The sequence below is a fragment of the Rhinoraja longicauda genome, chromosome 30 (genome assembly GCF_053455715.1).
Source record: "Rhinoraja longicauda isolate Sanriku21f chromosome 30, sRhiLon1.1, whole genome shotgun sequence".
NCBI classification, from domain to species: domain Eukaryota; kingdom Metazoa; phylum Chordata; class Chondrichthyes; order Rajiformes; family Arhynchobatidae; genus Rhinoraja; species Rhinoraja longicauda.
The window spans coordinates 6,250,637-6,270,137 of NC_135982.1; the positions used below are offsets into that span (position 1 = coordinate 6,250,637).

The 19,501-nt window shown below is 42.9% G+C and overlaps 1 protein-coding gene across 14 annotated transcripts in view; it reads right to left on the minus strand.

Moving 5' to 3' along the window:
• Positions 1 to 19,501, minus strand: part of kif1b (kinesin family member 1B) — a 271,960-nt gene that overhangs the window by 112,693 nt on the left and 139,766 nt on the right. For all 14 annotated transcript variants that reach the window (XM_078425318.1, XM_078425314.1, XM_078425310.1 and 11 more), the window contains 5 exons: positions 14,231 to 14,310; positions 11,991 to 12,066; positions 6,341 to 6,420; positions 4,270 to 4,376; positions 3,045 to 3,128 (listed from right to left, as the gene is read on the minus strand). In XM_078425318.1, coding sequence (XP_078281444.1) covers positions 3,045 to 3,128; positions 4,270 to 4,376; positions 6,341 to 6,420; positions 11,991 to 12,066; positions 14,231 to 14,310 — 427 coding nt within the window. The remainder of the gene's footprint in view (positions 1 to 3,044; positions 3,129 to 4,269; positions 4,377 to 6,340; positions 6,421 to 11,990; positions 12,067 to 14,230; positions 14,311 to 19,501) is intronic.

Sequence of the window (19,501 nt, forward strand, 5' to 3'; positions counted from 1 at the left end):
TACACACATATATATATATATACACATATATATATATACACATATATAGATACACACATATATATATATATATATATATATATATATATATATACACACATATATATATATATATACACACATATATATATATACGCACACACACACACGTACACACAAAAAAACAACTTTATATGGAGACATAATTCAATTGGAGATACAAGAAACTGCAGGTTATGGAATCTTGAGCAAAACAGAGTGCTGGAGAAAACGCAAAGGGAGAACATGCAGACTCCACACAGTGAATACCGAAGGTCAGGAATAAACCTAGGTCCCAAGAGGTGTCGAGCAGCAGCTCAAACTGCTCATTACCTTTCATCCCCTTTTACTATTTTGTTGTCCAGCTATTATAGTAATGCTATGGCCATGGGAATGGGTAGCCGAAGCTGCAAACTCTGTTCTTTTGCAGACTAGTTTTCAAAATCCTGTCATCAACGCCAAGGCCAGTATTTATTGCATATCCCAGGGTGGAGGTGCTGGACTACCTCCGTGCAGGCCTGGCAGCTTCGCCCCCACTCTTCTGTTGGGAAAGAACTTTCAAGATCCACACATTGGCAATGAAAGACTGGCGATAAATTTTCAAGCCAGGACGATGTGCAGATTGGAAGGGAGCTTGGAGGTGGTGGTATTGCCAGCTGCCTGGCCATCTTGGAGGTGGTGGTATTGCCAGCTGCCTGGCCAGCTTGGAGGTGATGGTATTGCCAGCTGCTGGCCATCTTGGAGGTGGTGGTATTGCCAGCTGCCTGGCCATCTTGGAGGTGATGGTATTGCCAGCTGCTGGCCATCTTGGAGGTGGTGGTATTGCCAGCTGCTGGCCATCTTGGAGGTGGTGGTATTGCCAGCTGCTGGCCATCTTAGAGGTTGTGGTATTGCCAGCTGCCTGGCCATCTTGGAGGTGGTGGTATTGCCAGCTGCCTGGCCATCTTGGTTGCTAACCCTCATGGCTTTGAGAGGCGCTGTTGGAGTAGCCAGGTAAAGGAACCACAATGAGTTTTGAAAACGGTACACATCGCAGCCTCAACATGCCAGGGATGGAGAGAATGGACGTTTACAGTGGTAGATGGTGTTCCAATCAAGTGCGCTCTCATGTTCTGGACTGTGTCAAGCTTCGAGTTGTTGGCCACTGCGCACATACAAGCAAGTTAATAGACTACCATAAACTTGTGCCTTGTAGATGGTGTTAAGACTCTGGGGTCTCTGGAAGTTGGTCACCCTGCACAGGATATCTAGTCACCAGCTTGCTCTTGTTACATGGTGTGTCCATGGCAGGGCCCAATTGAGTGTCTGATAACTGGAATTCTCTAGGGTGCTCAATGATGGTAATGCCATTGAATGTCAAGGGTAGGTGGTATCGTTGAAGGAAATGTTCAAAGGCCGACACATTATTCGCCATTGACCAACTCGTGCTACAAATGTTGTCTGGGTCTTTCTGCCTGCAAGCAAGGGCTACTTCACTTGCTAGGAAGATGCAACAGCATTTGAAAGTTGCGCAATTATCTGTTAACATCCCCTTTTTCTGACATTTTGATGGAAAGGAGGACATTGATGAAGCAGATGTAGATGCTGTGCCTAGATCACTATGCTGAGTTACTTCACTCATGATGCCCTGGGGCTGGCATACCAGCTCTCCAATGAGAACAACCACCTTCCATTGTGCAAGGAACTCTAAACAATAGAATATGTTCCATCTGATGCTGGCTTTTACCAGGGTCCTTGATACCACACTGGACAAAGGCCATGCTGAGGTCTTGGACAGAGCGGTGCTGGTGAAACAAACTGGACAAAGATGTCCAGGTTATCTGGCAAGAAGGTTTCCCTTGTGAGCTTGGTTAATAAAGCCTTCCATCACTTTACACTCTTGTACAATGACTGGACAATACCTTTCCTTAATGTCCTGCTACCTGGAAAACCTTCTATCTTTCTGGAGAGATGCCGTGTTTGCATTTGGACTGTGACAGCTTGGCTGGAGATATAGCTAGTTTTAGACCACAGGTCTTTGGTATCACAGGTCTTTGGCACCACAGCTGGATGTCAAGTGGACCCATAGCCTTTTCTCTAATTTGGCATTCTCAGCCTTTGGCTGGAGACTAGTTCCTGTGACGATGCAGATATCAGAGCGATGTTGCAATGGATCATCTACTCAAGTCCTTTCGGAAAAATACAGCTGCAAATGCTTCAACATTGTGATTGTTCACTATGGGGATGCTACTAAAGCTTCCACCTCATGTTAGCTCCAACCATTCACCACCACTCAGAACGAAAGGTAGTAGGACTGCAGAGAGATGCTCTGAACCATTGGTTCTGAGATTACATAGCTCTATCCAGTGCAGGATGTGTACAGAGTCATCCAGCAAAGAAACAGGCCCTTTGTCCCAGCTTGTCCATGCCAACCAAGATACCACATGGATAGGTGATAGTTTGAGCCAAGTCGCTTCTTCAGTCTGGCAGAGGTCTGACAGTTATCCACGTTCTCCAGAGATATATGCCTGACCCACTGAGTTACTCCAGCATTTGGTGTCTTCACTGTAAAGCAGCATTTACAGATCCTTGTAACTACAATGAAGTCAAACTCAAGTACAATAAGCCGAGCAAAGGGGAAGATAGATAGTGCAGAATATACTTTTCAGCATTGTAGTGCATCAGTTCCAGACACCAAGTCCAATGTCCACAATGGGGTTGAGGTGAATTGGACAGTACCCTAGCTTATGGAAAGACCGTTCCATCAGGCCAGATTACAGAGGGGAAGCAGCTAGATAATGGAAGGACCATTCTTGTTGATGAAGGCCACTCTCTGGCACTTTGTCGAAAAAGCCCGGGATCTTCCAGAAAGGAAGGCAAGAAACCGGGAAGAGGTTTGGAGAGGGAGAGGGGAGCTACTCGCTTCCCCTCGAGCTTCATGTCACAGTGGAAAGTAGCATTTGGCAGTTTTAATGACAGTAGCAAATAAGCAGAAGAAATGAAACACAAACATAAAAGACTGATCCCTTCATCGGCAGACAACCAACCTGAACGTAACTTTACTGGGTTGATGACTCGTTTGCCATTCACGTAGGTTTCAGATCCTTCACAGGGCACCAAAGTCACGATAACTGTACAAAGAAAAATAAACAGAGTTTAAAAGTTTGTCAACCTATCGGGCGGTCATGGTGGCGCAGCGGTAGAGTTGCTGCCTTACAGCAAATGCAGCGCCGGAGACCCGGGTTCGATACCGACTACGGGCGCCGTCTTTACGGAGTTTGTACGTTCTCCCCGTGACCTGCGTGGGTTTTCTCCGAGATCTTCTGTTTCCTCCCACACTCCAAAGACGTACAGGTTTGTAGGTTAATTGGCTTGGTAAATGTAAAAATTGTCCCTAGTGGGTGTAGGATGGTGTTAATGTGCGGGGATCGCTGGGCCGAAGGGCCTGTTTCCGCACTGTATCTCTCAACTAAACTTCTGCAGAAGACTCCAATTAAAAACCAGGAGAAAAATCACTTCACTAGATGCATGAACATACCTTTGGAACTACTGAACTAGCCTCTATTTATTGCTGTCCGAGTACTGTTTACATTCTTCACAACATAATACAATTGCCCATAATTAGTAATTGTTTCAAAGGAATGAGAAAAAAAATGTATGGCTTTATTATATATTTTTTGGAAAACACCTCCAGCTCACAAGCTTTCCTTGATTCAAGACTGGTGCACCAATGATATCCCACGATGTTAAAACAATAGACAATAGGTGCAGGAGGAGGCCATTCAGCCCTTCGAGCCAGCACCGCCATTCAATGTGATCATGGCTGATCATTCTCAATCAGTACCCCGTTCCTGCCTTCTCCCCATACCCCCTGACTCCGCTATCATTAAGAGCTCTATCTAGCTCTCTCTTGAATGCATTCAGAGAATTGGCCTCCACTGCCTTCTGAGGCAGAGAATTCCACAGATTTACAACTCTCTGACTGAAAACCATTAGTCACCATCATTGGTATCTTGGTCAGCTCAGACACGATGGGCTAAAGGGCCTGTTGCTATGCTGTACTGTTGTGTTTCTGTAGTCATGGAACAGCCCAATGCAAGACACCATGTACAACTTTAATCTGCGGGTCCTGTGGTGTCAACTTAGGATCCCAGACGTCTTATTGAAGTGGAGATAACATTAAAATTTTAACCCAATGAAAGGTTTGCCTGTGAAGATCTTCCAAGTAAGTATCAAGCGCTATCTTAAAAATAAGTAATTTGCTGGTTTTACCTTCTCCAGTTTGATTCTTGTCGCTCCTGAAACTGCAATGTTCTTCTCGGATGTGGGCTCCACTGAGAACAATATCCTGGCGTCTCTGTGCCTCTGCCTGGCCAACCCTTATAATTAAAAGATACACGCTCACAACATTTAAACACACAGTTAATCAAAGGAGCCTTCCACTTGGCATTGCGTTAAATATTTAATTATAGAGCTGATTAAATTCAACTGGTAGTAAAAGCAACTGGGAGACGCAAGTGAATTGAAAATGCCTTTGGTTTCCCTCCGGTTGCAAGCAACTGGCTAACCTAAACTGAAAGGATGGATGTGAACTTTTGAAACACGCTGTAAAGGGCTTTACACTCGGGGATCATGCACATGATATGAAATAAGAATGACAGAGGGGCTCACGTTGTCGACCTCCCCGTGGTGAGCCCTGTCAACTAACCTCAGTCAGGCGAACGACAACAAACAGAGACAGCAGAAGCAGAAGCAGCTTCATAACTTCTGCTGCCTCAAACGCAAGAAGAAGACGAATGACAGAGACGATTTCAGGAGCTGCATGATTACAGTAGGCTAATGGGCATAGTGGGCGGCACGGTGGCGCAGTGGTAGAGTTACTGCCTGGCAGCGCCAGACACCCGGGTTCCATCCCGACTACAGGTGCTTGTCTGTATGGAGCTTGCACGTTCTCCCCGTGACCTGCGTGGGTTTTCTCCGAGATCTTCACTTTCCTCCCACACTCCAAAGAAGTACAGGTTTGTAGGTTAATTGGCTTGGTATAAAATGTAATATTGCCCCCAGTTTGTGTAGGATAGTGCAAGTGTGCAGGGATCGCTGGTCGGCACGGACTCGGTGGGCTGCATGGCCTGTTTCCATGCTGGATCTCTCAATTAAAACTAACGGAGCGTCAAATGGTGTTCAAGAAGTGAATTTGGGAGCAATGTGTTGAATGACATAACACTCTGATCAACCTGAGGGGCACCTTCAGCAACAGACTTGTTCCACCACAATGCAGCACAGCACGCCACAGGAGATCCTTTTTCCTTGTGGTGATCAAACTGTACAACTCCTCGCCCTTCTGTCGTGGGGTAGACTGACTCCCCGTCAAACCCCAATCTTTGCACATTCCAAATTCTGGACTTTCCACTCGTCACTTTAATTTCATGTTTCATATATCTTGTTGTGTTTCATGAGTGTTGGCAGATCATCAATTTCCCACCTGGGATAAATAAAGCTCTATCGTATCATATTGGATCTCTCTGCAGTGGGTTCTTAAGCTCGTCAGAATAGCTACTGGACAGACAACCGAACTTGGAAACCCGTCCCCTATTATGATGTACCCATAGGGCAGAAACAATTCGACTCCAAACCAAGGGAATCCGAACAAAACGAGACCATGGGCAGAAAATCTATCCTCAAAACAAGTGGCATTTTTATACCATTTCCATTTACGTGAACAGGTACTGTGAAATTTGTCCAGGAAAACTGAAGCAATATATTAAACTCCAGCTATAATTTTGGACACAAGGTACTGGAGTGACTCAGCAGGTCAGACAGCATCTCTGGAGAACATGGACGACACTTTGAGTCGGGAACCGGGATCACTTAACCATGTTCGTCAGCGATGATGCCTGACCTGCTGAGTTACTCCATCACTTTGTGACCTCGTGTGTGTTAGCCAGTATCTGCAGTTCTTTGGTTCTACTAGCTACTATTTTCTGTTAAAAACATTAGATCAAATCATTCGCAAACCCAGCGATATTTATTAAATGTGTAGGGGAAAAAAAACTGCAGATGCTGGTTTAAATCAAAGGTAGACACAAAATGCTGGAGTAACTCAGCGGGTCAGGCAGCATTTCTGGAGAGAAGGAATGGGTGACGTTTCGGGTCGAGACCCTTCTTCAGACCAAGGTTTGAAGAAGGGTCTCGACCCGAAACGTCACCCATTCCTTCTCTCCAGAGATGCTGCCTGACCCGCTGAGTTACTCCAGCATTCTGTGTCTACCTTCGATATTTTTTTAAATGTTGAATACTAAACATGCTTAATATCCAAGTAAAGACTGCTCCTTGAGCTCCTTACCTTGTGGTGCCATCTTTGATGTAGTATAACAGACACTCGGACATGAGAGGATCTTCATTGAGGTTCACAAGATGCGGCGTCTAACAAAAGTAAAAAAATAACAACTGCTTTATGATCATTCATAGAGTCATAGAGTGATACAGTGTGGAAACAGGTCCTTCGGCCCAACATGCCCACACCAGCCAACATGTCCCAGCTACACTAGTCCCGCGTTTGGTCTGTATCCCTGCAAACCTGTCCTATCCATGTACCTGTCATATTCATGCCAACATCTAACACCCAAGACATCAATGCACGGAATAAATAGTTTTGAGCTTGGGTGGCAGAAGGTCTACCAGCTATGCCATTACACTATCTCACCACAGCGCCAATTCAAAACCCAAGTGACGGCTGTTTGATTAAAGTGGACATAGTGGTGGTGTGCTAAATGTTCGCACTTTAATAAAACTCATCAATATTTATACAGTCGGAGCTGGAATTAGAATAGGATTCGAACTGAAATAGGAAGAGCTGTCATTATAGTTTTCAATTTGGTAGACAAAAGTACTGATGATCTCAGCTGGAAGATGGAACCCAATTACAGAGCCCGAACTTTCACATGTAGGCAACGGTAAATTATATCATCCCAACAAAGTCCTCAACAATTCATCCCGTCCCACCTAGCAGCAACATTCAATTTTAAGACTCAAAAGCGAACCGCAAGCTTTGCCGTGACAATTTTCGCACACAAGTCTAATTATGGGAACTACGGCATGGATCAGCACTTTAATTAATAGAGCAGCAGAAATGTGGGCGTTTAGGTTCGCAAGCAATCTAGTCATATACTTGTATGCCCGCGTCTTGCCAAATATAGTCCATTAAGAAGAGGCATATACTATAACACTTCATGGAATGCATCCAAAAGGCTCCCAAAATACTCCATAGATGTTCCACCAGTTTAAAACAACAGTGTGAGTACTATCTACAGATTGTTGGTCCTGTTTACACACCTTACACTTCCTTATCTATACACTTCCTTGTCTATGTACCGGCCATTCTCCCTGATATCAGTCTGAAGAAGGGTCTCGACCCGAAATGTCACCCATTCCTTCTCACCAGAGATGCTGCCTGTCCCGGCTGAGTTACTCCAACATTTTGTGTCATCTGCAGATTTAAACTAATGAATGCCACACAGAGGGTGGACAGTGCCTGGTATGTAATGTCGGGGTTGGTGGTTGAGCCAGATACAATAGTGGCATTTGGATAAGACTTTTGATGTACATGGATATGCAGGGAGTTTAAATTTAGTTTATCGGTGTACCTAGGTACAGTGAAAAGCTTAGGTTGCTAATCAGTCAGCGGAAAGACAATCCATGATTACAATCGAGTGTACAGATACGCAATAAAGTGAGTAACATTTTGTGCTAGATAAAGTCCAGTAAAGTCTGATCAAGATGGTCCACATGTCTCCAATGAGGTAAGACAGTAACTCAGGACTGCATTCTGGTTGTTGGTAGGATGGTTCAGTTGCCTGAAAACAGCTGGGTATAGAGGGATAGGGGTTATGTGGAGGCAGGTAAGAGTTGGCATCATGTTCAGCACAATCATGGTGGGCTGAAGGGCCTGTTCCTGTGCCATACTGTTCCATGATGTTTCAGTTCAAGGTGGACTTAGTTTTAATCTTGCGTCTTCGCTCGTTAAAGATGGAGACCCAGTATGAACACAGCCCCCAACCCAAGCTGCATGACTGCAGGAGGATAACGGAACATCGCGTTCAAGAGGTGAATTGGGAGCATTATGTTGAATAGCATCTCATGTAATGCCTCTCACATTAAATGGAAATGACAAGTAAAACTAACAGTATTTTAGCAATAAAATGAACACTACTAGTCATGAACAATCCATTCAACACCATCATCTCAAAAGTCCCGCAAATACCAACCTTCTTAGGAGAGAACACTCCATTGGAATCAGCATAAAGATCACATGGCCTTGGAGTCAAAATCTACTCAACAAGACAGCAGGAAGCAGAAATCCCACGGTAAAGAGCAACAGAGAAGCACAAGGGTAACAGGACATACAACGGAGAGGCTTACACAAAATGGGCAAAGGATGGAGAGCATCATGAACGATAAAATTGGTTTAAAAAAAAACATGAAACAGTGCAGGGAGAAATTAGGCTGTACAGAATTTGCAACGGAAATAACTTTGAGTTCATGAGACTTGAAACAACAGGACTGCAGCAATGTTGTGCAAAGATATAATCCACTAAAGTCAAAGCAGGGCAACCAGGACATCACTTTAATAAAGCAAAATTAACCAAAAAACAAAATGCCATCCCATTTAATTCCACCATAAGCTAAATGTTTACTTTGCCTACTTTGTGCTATAACAATTCCCCAATTTGACAGATTTTATTCCAGAACAGTTTGACTACAAAACAAATTACAACTGCTTAAAATTCTCGTAAGAGTCGAGAATCTCTTTGTGGACACATTTACTGGGAGACAGGTAAAAAGTAGGGATTTGCAAGAGATTGTCAAACTTAAATTTTGGATCTATTTAAGAACCTTGACTACCCCCCGTTTGCTAACTTCAGAACAGGTTCTGATGCCCTGCTGGTAATCGCTATATATAAATGTGCACTATGTGGATTGTTAGCAATTACGATTCGCAATGCAATCTTAACCCGTCAATTAATTAGGAAACTGTAAAAATGCACTCTGACTATAGATTAATTACTGAATATTCACTGGCAAGCATAATTTAATTAAAAGAACAACGTACAAATATTTTACACGCGATCAGAAAAATGTCAAAGACTCTGACACAGAGACACAAACGTCGTAGACAGGCACACGCACAAACAGACGGACACACACACACACACACTAAAACGAGGTGCAGATTTTTTTTAAAGAGATGTGTGCCTGGGAGGTCAAGAGGGCGAGGGATCTGGGTGCCCTCGTACAGGCATCACACAGGTTTAGCAAGTAATTAGGAAGGTTTCATTGTAAGAGGATTTGAGTGTAAGAACAGACACGCAAATAATACATCTTGCTCCATTTACACGCAACCCAAGTGAGGCTGCATCTGGAATAGTGCATCTGGAATAGTTTTAAATGGTTCTCCTCTACCCAAGGAAGCATATACTGGAGGCAGATGGAGTGCTGCAGTGTTTGATTCCAGGGAGCGTGGGCTAGTCACATTAAGAGAGATTAAGCAGAATAGATCAGTACTCTCAAGTCTAGAGGAGGTGAGTTTATATCATTGAAATTTACAATGGTGTTTGATGTGGTGAGTGAAGGGAAGATAATTCTACCTGCTGAGGCGTTCAGAACCAGGGCTCATAATCTCAAACTAAGGGGCTGACACATAGAGGATAGCAGAAATGCCTTCTCTCAGAGGGAAATGAATCTATGTAATTCTCTCTCATTGAGTTGCTGCAGAGACTGAATCTTGAAGGAGACCGACAGAACAACTAGGAGTGGAGAAAGTGGTTAAGTATATGGTGGAAACTTGGTTAAATGATGTTGGTTAACTTGATTAAATCTGAAGTTAGGAAGCCACAATTGAAGCATATTAGTTAAATAATAGGGCCCAGTGGCGCAGCAGTAAATTTGCTGCCGTACAGCGCCAAAGACCCGGGTTCGATCCTAACTACGGGTGCTGTCTGGAAGGAGTTTGTACGTTCTCTCCATGACCTGCGTGGGTTTTCTCCAGAATCTCAGGTTTCCTCCCACACTCCAAAGATGTACAGGTTTGTAGGTTAATTGGCTTGGCATAATTATAAATTGCCCCTAGTGTGTGTAGGATAGTGCTCGTTCGTGTGCGGGGATCACTGTTTGGTGCGGACTCAGTGAGCCAAAGGGCCTGTTTCCACACTGTATCTCGAAACTAAACTAAACAAAACTGAACACTCCTTTAACCTATAAAAACTCAATAGAGGATTGTCTCAGGAGGTGCAACACCGACAACAAATTTCCTCTAATGAGTTTCGTTTCAGTCTCATGAACCCAGTATCAGAAACAAACCTTTTTAGGAGCAAAGATTTCATCTGACTCAAATGACTCAGATGAATTCCGGTTGTAAGTCTGAGCGGGATGCAAAGATGGAAAACAGGAACAAAAACATGAAGCTCAAGAACATGATAATGATGACCCCATTACTAAAGCCCTTTGCTCTGGGGTGCACATAAACTCCTGCCTTTACATTCAAGATTAAAATGGCTTTAAAGATGCACTCTGCTCATAAATCACGGCAGTATAATTCAACAATGGCAGAGACCAAAACCTGGCATGAACAAACATATATAAATGACTTAAAGTCCTGCACAATTAAGCTTAACATATGGAAAAAAATTATACAAAGAATGGTGGATCATTAATAACAAAACAGATCCAAAAGCATCTTCACCATGAGAACCAGGTGTATTTGAATCTAACAAAGTGTGGCATGGTTTTATGTCCACCTTATTCGTCTTGCTTTTTGTCAGGCACATCATCGACAAGTTGCTATCCAATGGCTTCATGCAGCCCAGACACGTGAAGCAGCAGACTCAAACGCATTGTCTAACTCGGGTCAGTTCCACTCAGAGTAACCCGGAGATCTACCAACACCATCGTGGTTTATTGCTGAAGGAATGGTGTCCAACTCCAAGAAGTGAAAACCTCAAACTAAACTAAACTTCTTCAAAAATAGAATATAGTGATTGATTTTTAAGATGACGACAAGAATTAAGATAAGGCCCTGCCTCGTTGGCCAACATACTTTCAGGTTGCCCAAGTTGTAATGTATTTTCCGACAATATGGTTTTTTGTTGTTGTTGTTATCTTTAAACCAGTCTTTTCCAACACACTCCAAAAGGGCCTTCCTGGTTTCCATAAACTGATGGTCATCCAGAACGTTACTACACACAAAACTACTAAATCTGCTCCAGAGCCCAATCACTCTTTGCTTGATGGTCTACATTGGCAGCTGGTTAATCAAGAATAAACGTAATCCTCGTTTTCACAGCCCACCATGTAACAACTCTTTATAGTCTCCTCCGACCTTCAGAAATGTTTGCGCTTTTTTAATTTAAGCCTTTTGCTCATCTGTAAAATTGACCACTCCACCACCGATGGGGGTGTCTTCCATTGACAAGAACTTCCTTCCTTGTTGTCTCCATCTATCTTTCCATCTTTGAGATAAACCCGAAACATCACCCATTCCTTCCATCCAGAGATGCTGCCTGTCTCGTTGAGTTACTCCAGCATTTTGTGGCCATCCTTTTGAGATAAGCCCCCTCGTCATCTGTCCCGTCATCTTGTGATGGTTTCACAATGATTAGCGTATTTGAAATGTATATTCGGAGGAACTCCACAGTACGAGACATGATAATTAAAGCAAAGTGAAATTGGAATATGGTAAGATTTTAGCCAGTGCATACCTGTGACGTTTTAAACACAAGGCAACATGAACGATGTGCAAAATGTACCCACAATGGACATTGTAACTAAACTCACTGAAAAAAACGTGGCTGCATTAAAAAAACTTTGGAGAAAAATAAAGAATACTGACTGGTTTCACGAACAAAACAGATGATGCAAATAAATAATGAAGTAAATCAAGTGAACGCTGCCAAGGTTGCTCCGCCAGCTTTTATATTAACAAAAGGAAAGACGTCTACCTTTTTGGGAGAGAAGACTCCCAAGGTGCCTCCATCCTCTCGTATAGCGACTCCCATTTCAGCCAAAAGAGCCTCTCTGGAATCAGAAAGATATCAACCATTCAGCTGGTAATGAACGGCTTCAGTTCAGTTTACAACTGCTCTGAGAGTGATCGCACCATTAAGTTGAACCATTGAGAGATTCTGCACTGAAGAGAAAGTGACTAATGAATCTACTGAGAAAGCAATTTAACGTGGAAACACGGCACAGGCATGTGCAATAATGTCTGTTTTAAATCACCAACAGATGCCTTAATTACATTTTAAAACAAATGGATAATTTCAGGAATTCTTACAGTTTTTAAAAAAAAATGTCACCATACATCAGCAGAAACGGCGCACTCTGAATCAAAATTAAGTCGATGCCGAGTTCCAGTGACTGCGGAGCCTATTAATCCTCTCACAATCAGGTGTATAACGCTCAAAGTGCGTCTCTTTGGTCAGATTTCTTCACAAAACAGTAACAACAGCTGTCAAATTGCTGTGACTGCAAATGCAGAGGGGGTCTCAAACTGAGTGTTAATTGAAAGACTCAACATAATTGCACACATTTTCAATAATTGAGAGAAATCCCTGTTAACTGCCAATATATATGTTTTTTTATTTTGCTATTTATTTCTATGCAGTCGACCAATTACTGACCCCAAACCCAACATCAAAATGTCATTCATTTTGCCAACTCTAATAGATTCAGTGGCTGTGATCAAAGAGAAAATAAGCCACTGAAAAGTATTTTGCTGTAATTTTTTGCCCTCTCTTAATAATCCTCAAAACCATCCTTTCTAACTGAGCTGTTATCATCTTCCGTGGTATCATGACACATTTTGAAAATTTTCATGTTTGATAATGTTTCTACAAAGAAATACGAGATGATTTTGGCACATCAAAGTTTTGGATGTATCACATTTAAGGTACAGTGTAGAAAGGAGGATGCTGGTTTACAAAAAATACACAAAGTGCTGGAGTATCTCCGCAAATCAGGCAGCATCTGTGGAGATGCAACTCTGGCGAACACGGAAATATGATGTTTCGGGTCGGAAACCTGCTTCAGTCTGAAATTGGAGTCAGTCTGAAGATGGGTCCCAACCCGAAACATCACCTATCCGTGTCCTCCAGAGATGCTGCCTGACCCGCTGAGTTACTCCAGCACTGTGTGTCTTTTTAACATTTTAAGTAACATCCACTTGTTGTAGCTTCAAACTTTAAGACTGAGGCTGCATGATTAACGCTGGATATGTTTAAGGGAATGAAGCAAACTTTTGTAACTTTGTTAGTCAAGAATACATATCTATACATTTTAATACCATGCCCAGCTCTGATGAAAGATAATTGACCTGAAACATTCTGTTTATTCCCCCACAGATGCTGCCTAATCGATTCAGCATTCTCAGCACCTTGTGTTTTTATTTCAGGTTTCTTGCATCTGCAGCACTGTGTTGGTGATTTACCAACACGGTAAAACTTACTCACGGATTTTTTTTAAACCACACAGAATATTAAATTCAGTGTTTGTAGAAATTCCAACTAGCTGAATTACAACCACTTCCTTAACCATGTCTGCCAAATGGTGGAGGTTTAGATTTATTATTGTCACACGTACAGAGGTGGAGAGAAACGCTTGGTTTTGTACGCTATCCAATCAAACCATATAATACTCTAGATAAATACAATCAAGCCACACTCAACTACAATAGGTAGAGCAAAGGGGCAGATACAGAGTGCAGAATATATTTCTCAGCATTGTAGTGCATCAGTTCCATTGACAGTTCAATGTCCTCAATGGGGTAGAGGTGAATTGGACCCTAGCTTATGGAAGGACCATTCAGAAGCCTGATAACAGCGGGGAAGAAGCTGTTGTGGTGCGCACTATCAGCCATCTGTAATTCCTGTCCTACAAAAGCAGGGAGAAGGAGAAATAGTGGGAGTGGGACAAGTCTTTGATTATGTTGGCTACTTTTTAGAAGCAAAGAATGAGTCAATGGTGGGAAATCTGTGGATTATTGAATGTTTTTCTTATTAATATAGTTCAGATGTTTGCACAGCAGCATAATAAATTTTCCAATGAACTCGACAAGTATAAAGGAAGCCGGGGCAAGGGCCACAAATATCACCTGGTGAGCCAGATGTCAAAATGTCAGTTGTGCTGAACAGTCAGGTAGTTTTACTGTACAAATGAGTTGTATAGAAAGAAAAGGCCTGACCTTTCCATCCGAATTGCTTCGGTTTTCCGAAGTTTTTCTTCCCAAGTCTCATTCAGCTCAGCGATGATCTTTTCAGATTCCTATAACAGAGAGAGATTTGAAACAGAGCCATTAAAAATATTATGTCACAATCTTCGTTTAGCAAATGCATCACGAAAGAAAAACAACATTTTTGGAGGGGAGCTCGATTAAAGTGGTATGATGCGTGTCTATATGAAAGAGTGGGGACTTTAATCAAAAGTTCATCCACATGGCATTATTTTAACGTAAATACATATATTCGCTGCAAAAACAGAAAGTTCTGGAAACATTCTGCTGATCAGACAGCATCCGTTGAAAGGGAAACAGAGTCAACACGAATCATCCTTTCACCACAGTATGGACTTCAATCTGAAACGTCACCTGTCTCAAGAAGCTGCTGGACCTTCAGTTTATCCAGCATGTTCTACTTTTATTTCCATTCATTTTAGTTTATTGTCATTTGTACCGAGGTAGAGTGAAAAGCTTTTGTTGTGTGCTAACTAGTCAGCAGAAAGACAATACATGATTCCAATGGATCAATTTACAGTACATGATAAGGGAATAATGTTAAGTGCAAGGCAGAGCCAGCAAAGTCCGATCAAGTACAGTCTGAGGGTCACTAAAGATGTAGATAGAAGTTCAGCACTGCTCTCTGGTTGTGGTAGGACGATTCAGTTGTCTGATAACAGCTGGGAAGAAACTGTCCCTGTATCAGGAGATGTTGCTTTTCACACCTATACCTTTTGCCTGATGGGAGAGGGGAGAAGAGGGAGTGGCCAGGGTGCGACTCGTCCTTGATTATGTTGCTATCCTTGTCGAGGCAGCGCGAGGTATAAATGGAGTCAATAGAAGGGAATTTCAGATTTCCAGCATTTTGTTTTGATAGTTTACCCAAAAGCCATTTGTAGGTATCATTTAGAAATTTGCCACAGAGTAATTCGTATATTTTCAATGGGGAATTTAAAAAATGCCCCTCTGAATGGGCGTCTCATTTGGTCGGCGAGTTTAACCTCAGCTAAAATGTGTTTTTAAGTCCCACTCCCAAAACCTCAGAACACAAATCTCAAGGCACAAGGAACCACAGATGCTGGAATATCAGCAGAACTCAAAAGTGCTGGAGTAACTCTGCGGGTCAGGCAGCATCTCTGGAGAACATGAGTAGGTGATGTTTCAGGTTGGAACCCTTCTTCAGATTGAAGGAGGGTCCCGACCCGAAACGCCATCTATCCATTTTCTCCAGAGATGCTGACTGACCCGCAGAGTCAGTCCAGCATCTTGTGTCTATGTTTGGTATAAACCAGCATCTGCAGTTCCTATTGATTGACAATGAACTAGACGTGATTTGACTTGTTCAAGGTCTAGCTAATGGAATGGAATGTATAGATGCATGCACAGCTGTCTGCATTGACAGAGTCAAAGGACCCGTTTTCAGCTGTATGGCCCTGTGACAAATGGAGATATGGAACAGGAAGAATAAATACTTGAACAAAAAGCCTCCTAATGAAATGGGAAGATCAGAGGGTAGAAGATTTAAGAAGAGACAAACAAGGTGTGAGAATATTAAGAGCCATATCTTTGGGGGAATTGATGAGTTAGGAAGATGTAACTCTGCAGGATCTCCCCTGACGTCAGTCTGAAGAAGGGGCTCGATCCAAAACGTTGCCCATTCCTTCTCTCCAGAGATGCTGCCTGTCCTGCTGAGTTACTCCAGTTTTTTGTGTCTATCTTAGGAAGGTGGAATGATGGGAAGAGATGGAGTCAAGGGAGATGACAGGTTAAGGATGTGTAGGAAGGAACTGCAGATGCTGATTTAAACCGAAGACAGACACTAAAAGCTGGGTTAACTCAGCGAGACAGGCGGCATCTCTGGAGAGAAGGAATGGGTGACGTTTCGGGTCGAGACCCTTCTTTCAGCTGCTCCTGTGGATGCCATGTACTGCAAAATAAATATCCTTTTTTTGGCTTTATTGGATTAACGGCACCTGTTATGCCTGAAGGGTGTCTCGACCCGAAACGTCACCCATTCCTTGTCTCCAGAGATGCTGCCTGTCCCGCTGAGTTACTCCAGCTTTTTGTGTCCATGATAGGTTAAGAATGTTTGACTCTAGAGTTTGCCAGTACTGTTAATGGGGGCTGCAATGGCTATCAAGATTATTGCTACATTTTTTAAAGGCTGCCGTAAATTGACTGGATTTCAGCTGCCACGTACAGCAAAATTAATATCCCTTTGTTGGCTTTATTGGATTAACAGCACCTGCTTTGCCCACGTTGTGGAATTTATCACATCATTTAAAGTAAGCACGTCGTACAAAGCTGCAAAAAATGCCCTGCTGTGAAGATGATATTGGACCACATCCGTGATATTGCTTTGTATCCTATGTATAGAATTGGATGCGTTAATCCATGATCGTGCAAAGTCCCTCACCAATTTAAAATCGGCCTTGAAATATTATTTTCGCTTTCACGCAGTGAGCTTCCCCGTACAGAGTGGGCAAGGTGACGTCTCCGGTTGCCATGGCAACATGCTAATGGCAGGCAGTGCACGATTTGAAGTGTCCTCTTCACGCACAGCTTGCCGAGCACTTAAGTGCCACAATACCTGCAATGAAGCGAGGTGGGTGGCAGGGAACGAGGAGGCTGCTGAAGATGTTGCTGCATAACATGGGGCGCAACTGAATCCCGGAGTCTTTTACTCAACATAAATGCTGCAATAAACCATTTTCAGGGACTGTGTAGGAAAATAACTGCAGTTGCTGGTACAAATCGAAGATTTTCAGGGACTCATTGGGTGGGTTAGTCGGGAGCGGTGGCACGGCGGTAGAATTGCCACCTTACAGCGCCCGAGACCTGGGTTCGATCCCGACTATGGGCGTTGTCCGCACAGATTTTGTACGTTCTCCCTGTGACCTGCGTGGGTTTTCTCCGGGATCTCCGGTTTCCTCCCACGCTCCAAAGACGTACAGATTAGGTTAAATGGCTTGGAATAATTGTAAATTGTCCCTGGTGTGTGTGTGATAATGTTAGTGTGCGGGGATCACTGGTCGGCGCGGACTCAGTGGGCTGTATCTCTAAACTAAACTCTAATGATGTACACTCACCGAGTGATGTTTGTGATTAGAAGGCATTGAATAGAATATTTTAATGCCAAGTAGAACAGTTATCTGCTGTAATAAAGCATGGCACAGCATACTGCAAAGATGTACCCATATAGTTCCGATTAGTGCTCATAGAGTGAAGATTATTACGGTAATAAACCATTATCAACCCAACTGCACAAAAGATTCTAATTTCTTATGTTCACTGAGCTCACGTATCATTTAACAGGAAAGCTAGATATAATGAGGGAAATAAGGCACTAGATATTACAATTCCAACGGCTATTTCTGGAATTAGCAAAGGAGGATACAGAAAACAAGTTGCAAATAAAACGGGTTCATTTTCCAGGTCACCAGGCAAATTTTAAAAGGATGATCAATTATAATGCCATTCGGAAATTTGTGTGGATGTATCTTATATTAAAAATATATAACAGGGAACATATCAGCACATATACCAAGATCCATAACCCCATCTTCAATTTTGTAAATAAATTGGTTTTACAGCTCTGAATTCAGTTACGCATCAGGTTCCAAAATTATATAATCTTCCTTTCTTCTTCATTCATTATCGGAGCTGATTAATTACCCAGCCCGTCCGGTCACTCAAAACTATCAAGAAGTCTAATGACATAAAATACACAAGGAACAGCAGATGCTGTAATCTTGAGCAAAATACAAAATGCTAGAGTAACTCAGCAGGTCAGGCAGCATCTGTGGAGGGAATGGAGTGTGATGAAGGGTCCCAAACCAAAAGATCACCCATCCATTCCCTCCAGAGATGCTGTCTGATGCGTTGAGTCAGAAACTTTCTTGCTCAGCATCAGAGGTGCAAAGATAGACAGAAAAAGCTGGAGTAACTCAACAGGTCAGGCAGCATCTCTAGAGATAAGGAATAGGTGACATTTCGGGTCGAGACCCTTCTTCAGACTCCGCAGATTGAGCAGACCTATTGTGTAGGAAGGAACTGCAGAAGTATTTCTCCAGAGATGCCGCCTGTCCCACTGAGTTACTCCAGCATTTTATGTCTATCTTCAGTGCAAACCAGCATCTGCAGTTCCTTCCTACACACGAGGCAGAAAGACAGACATTTTCTACGTAGTAAATGCAAGCATGAATGGTAGCTGTAAAAAGATTTTTTTTAACTATGTGGTTTTATAATACTTGTTCCGAATTAATGTAGGGAAACTGTTCTTCCCAAGTAATATTCACTTCAAAATAAAATCACCCAGAGTGGTTCAGCTGTGACCATCACCAACTGCCTTGGAAATTAGAAACAGAAAATGCTCTTTATTTGCTCAACTTCTGCGACTTGTTTACTCATTGGCTAACTTCAGTGGCAGTGATTTGGATGTTTGGAAGTGTGGTTACAATAGACTGCCCTGAAAATGCACAATCTCTATCCCAATCAGACCGCACAACAAGTAAGACTTCCTAAAATCCAACATTCACTGGAGAGCCATCAACACCAACAGTACCAAATACACCAACAGCTTCTGCCCAATAACAGGGCATTGGCCCGTCACAATATCTATCTAGAAGGGCTTAGCCTCAGGGTAAAAGGATCCATAAAACTGAGGTGACAAATTTCTTCTCCCAGAGCCTTAAGAGTTCCCAACCATTGAGAGCTCTTGATGAAAGGGTTAAATGCTTTTGTAATTTTTTTCTCCTTTAGCAGGCTTTCTCCAGTGGCAAGACAGCATATTGGGACCAGGACTAATGGCTTTAGGAATGTGTCTTCCCTGTTCTTCATTTCATGTACCTGGCTATCAACTCATTGCTCTTTGATTTACACAGTAGTGCTAACTGATAAGAGAGACAATCTCAGACTTGTCGGGAAGGTGCTAACTGACTACAGCATTTTGAGGCCATAGAAACATAGAAAATAGGTGCAGGAGTAGGCCATTCGGCCCTTCGAGCCTGCACCGCCATTCAATATGATCATGGCTGATCATCCAGCTCAGTAACCTGTACCTGCCTTCTCTCCATACCCCCTGATCCCTTTCGCAAAAAGGGCCACATCTAACTCCCTCTTAAATATAACCAATGAACTGGCCTCAACTACCTTCTGTGGCAGAGAATTCCACAGACTCACCACTCTCTGTGTGAAGAAATGTTTTCTCATCTCGGTCTTAAAAGACTTCCCCCTTATCCT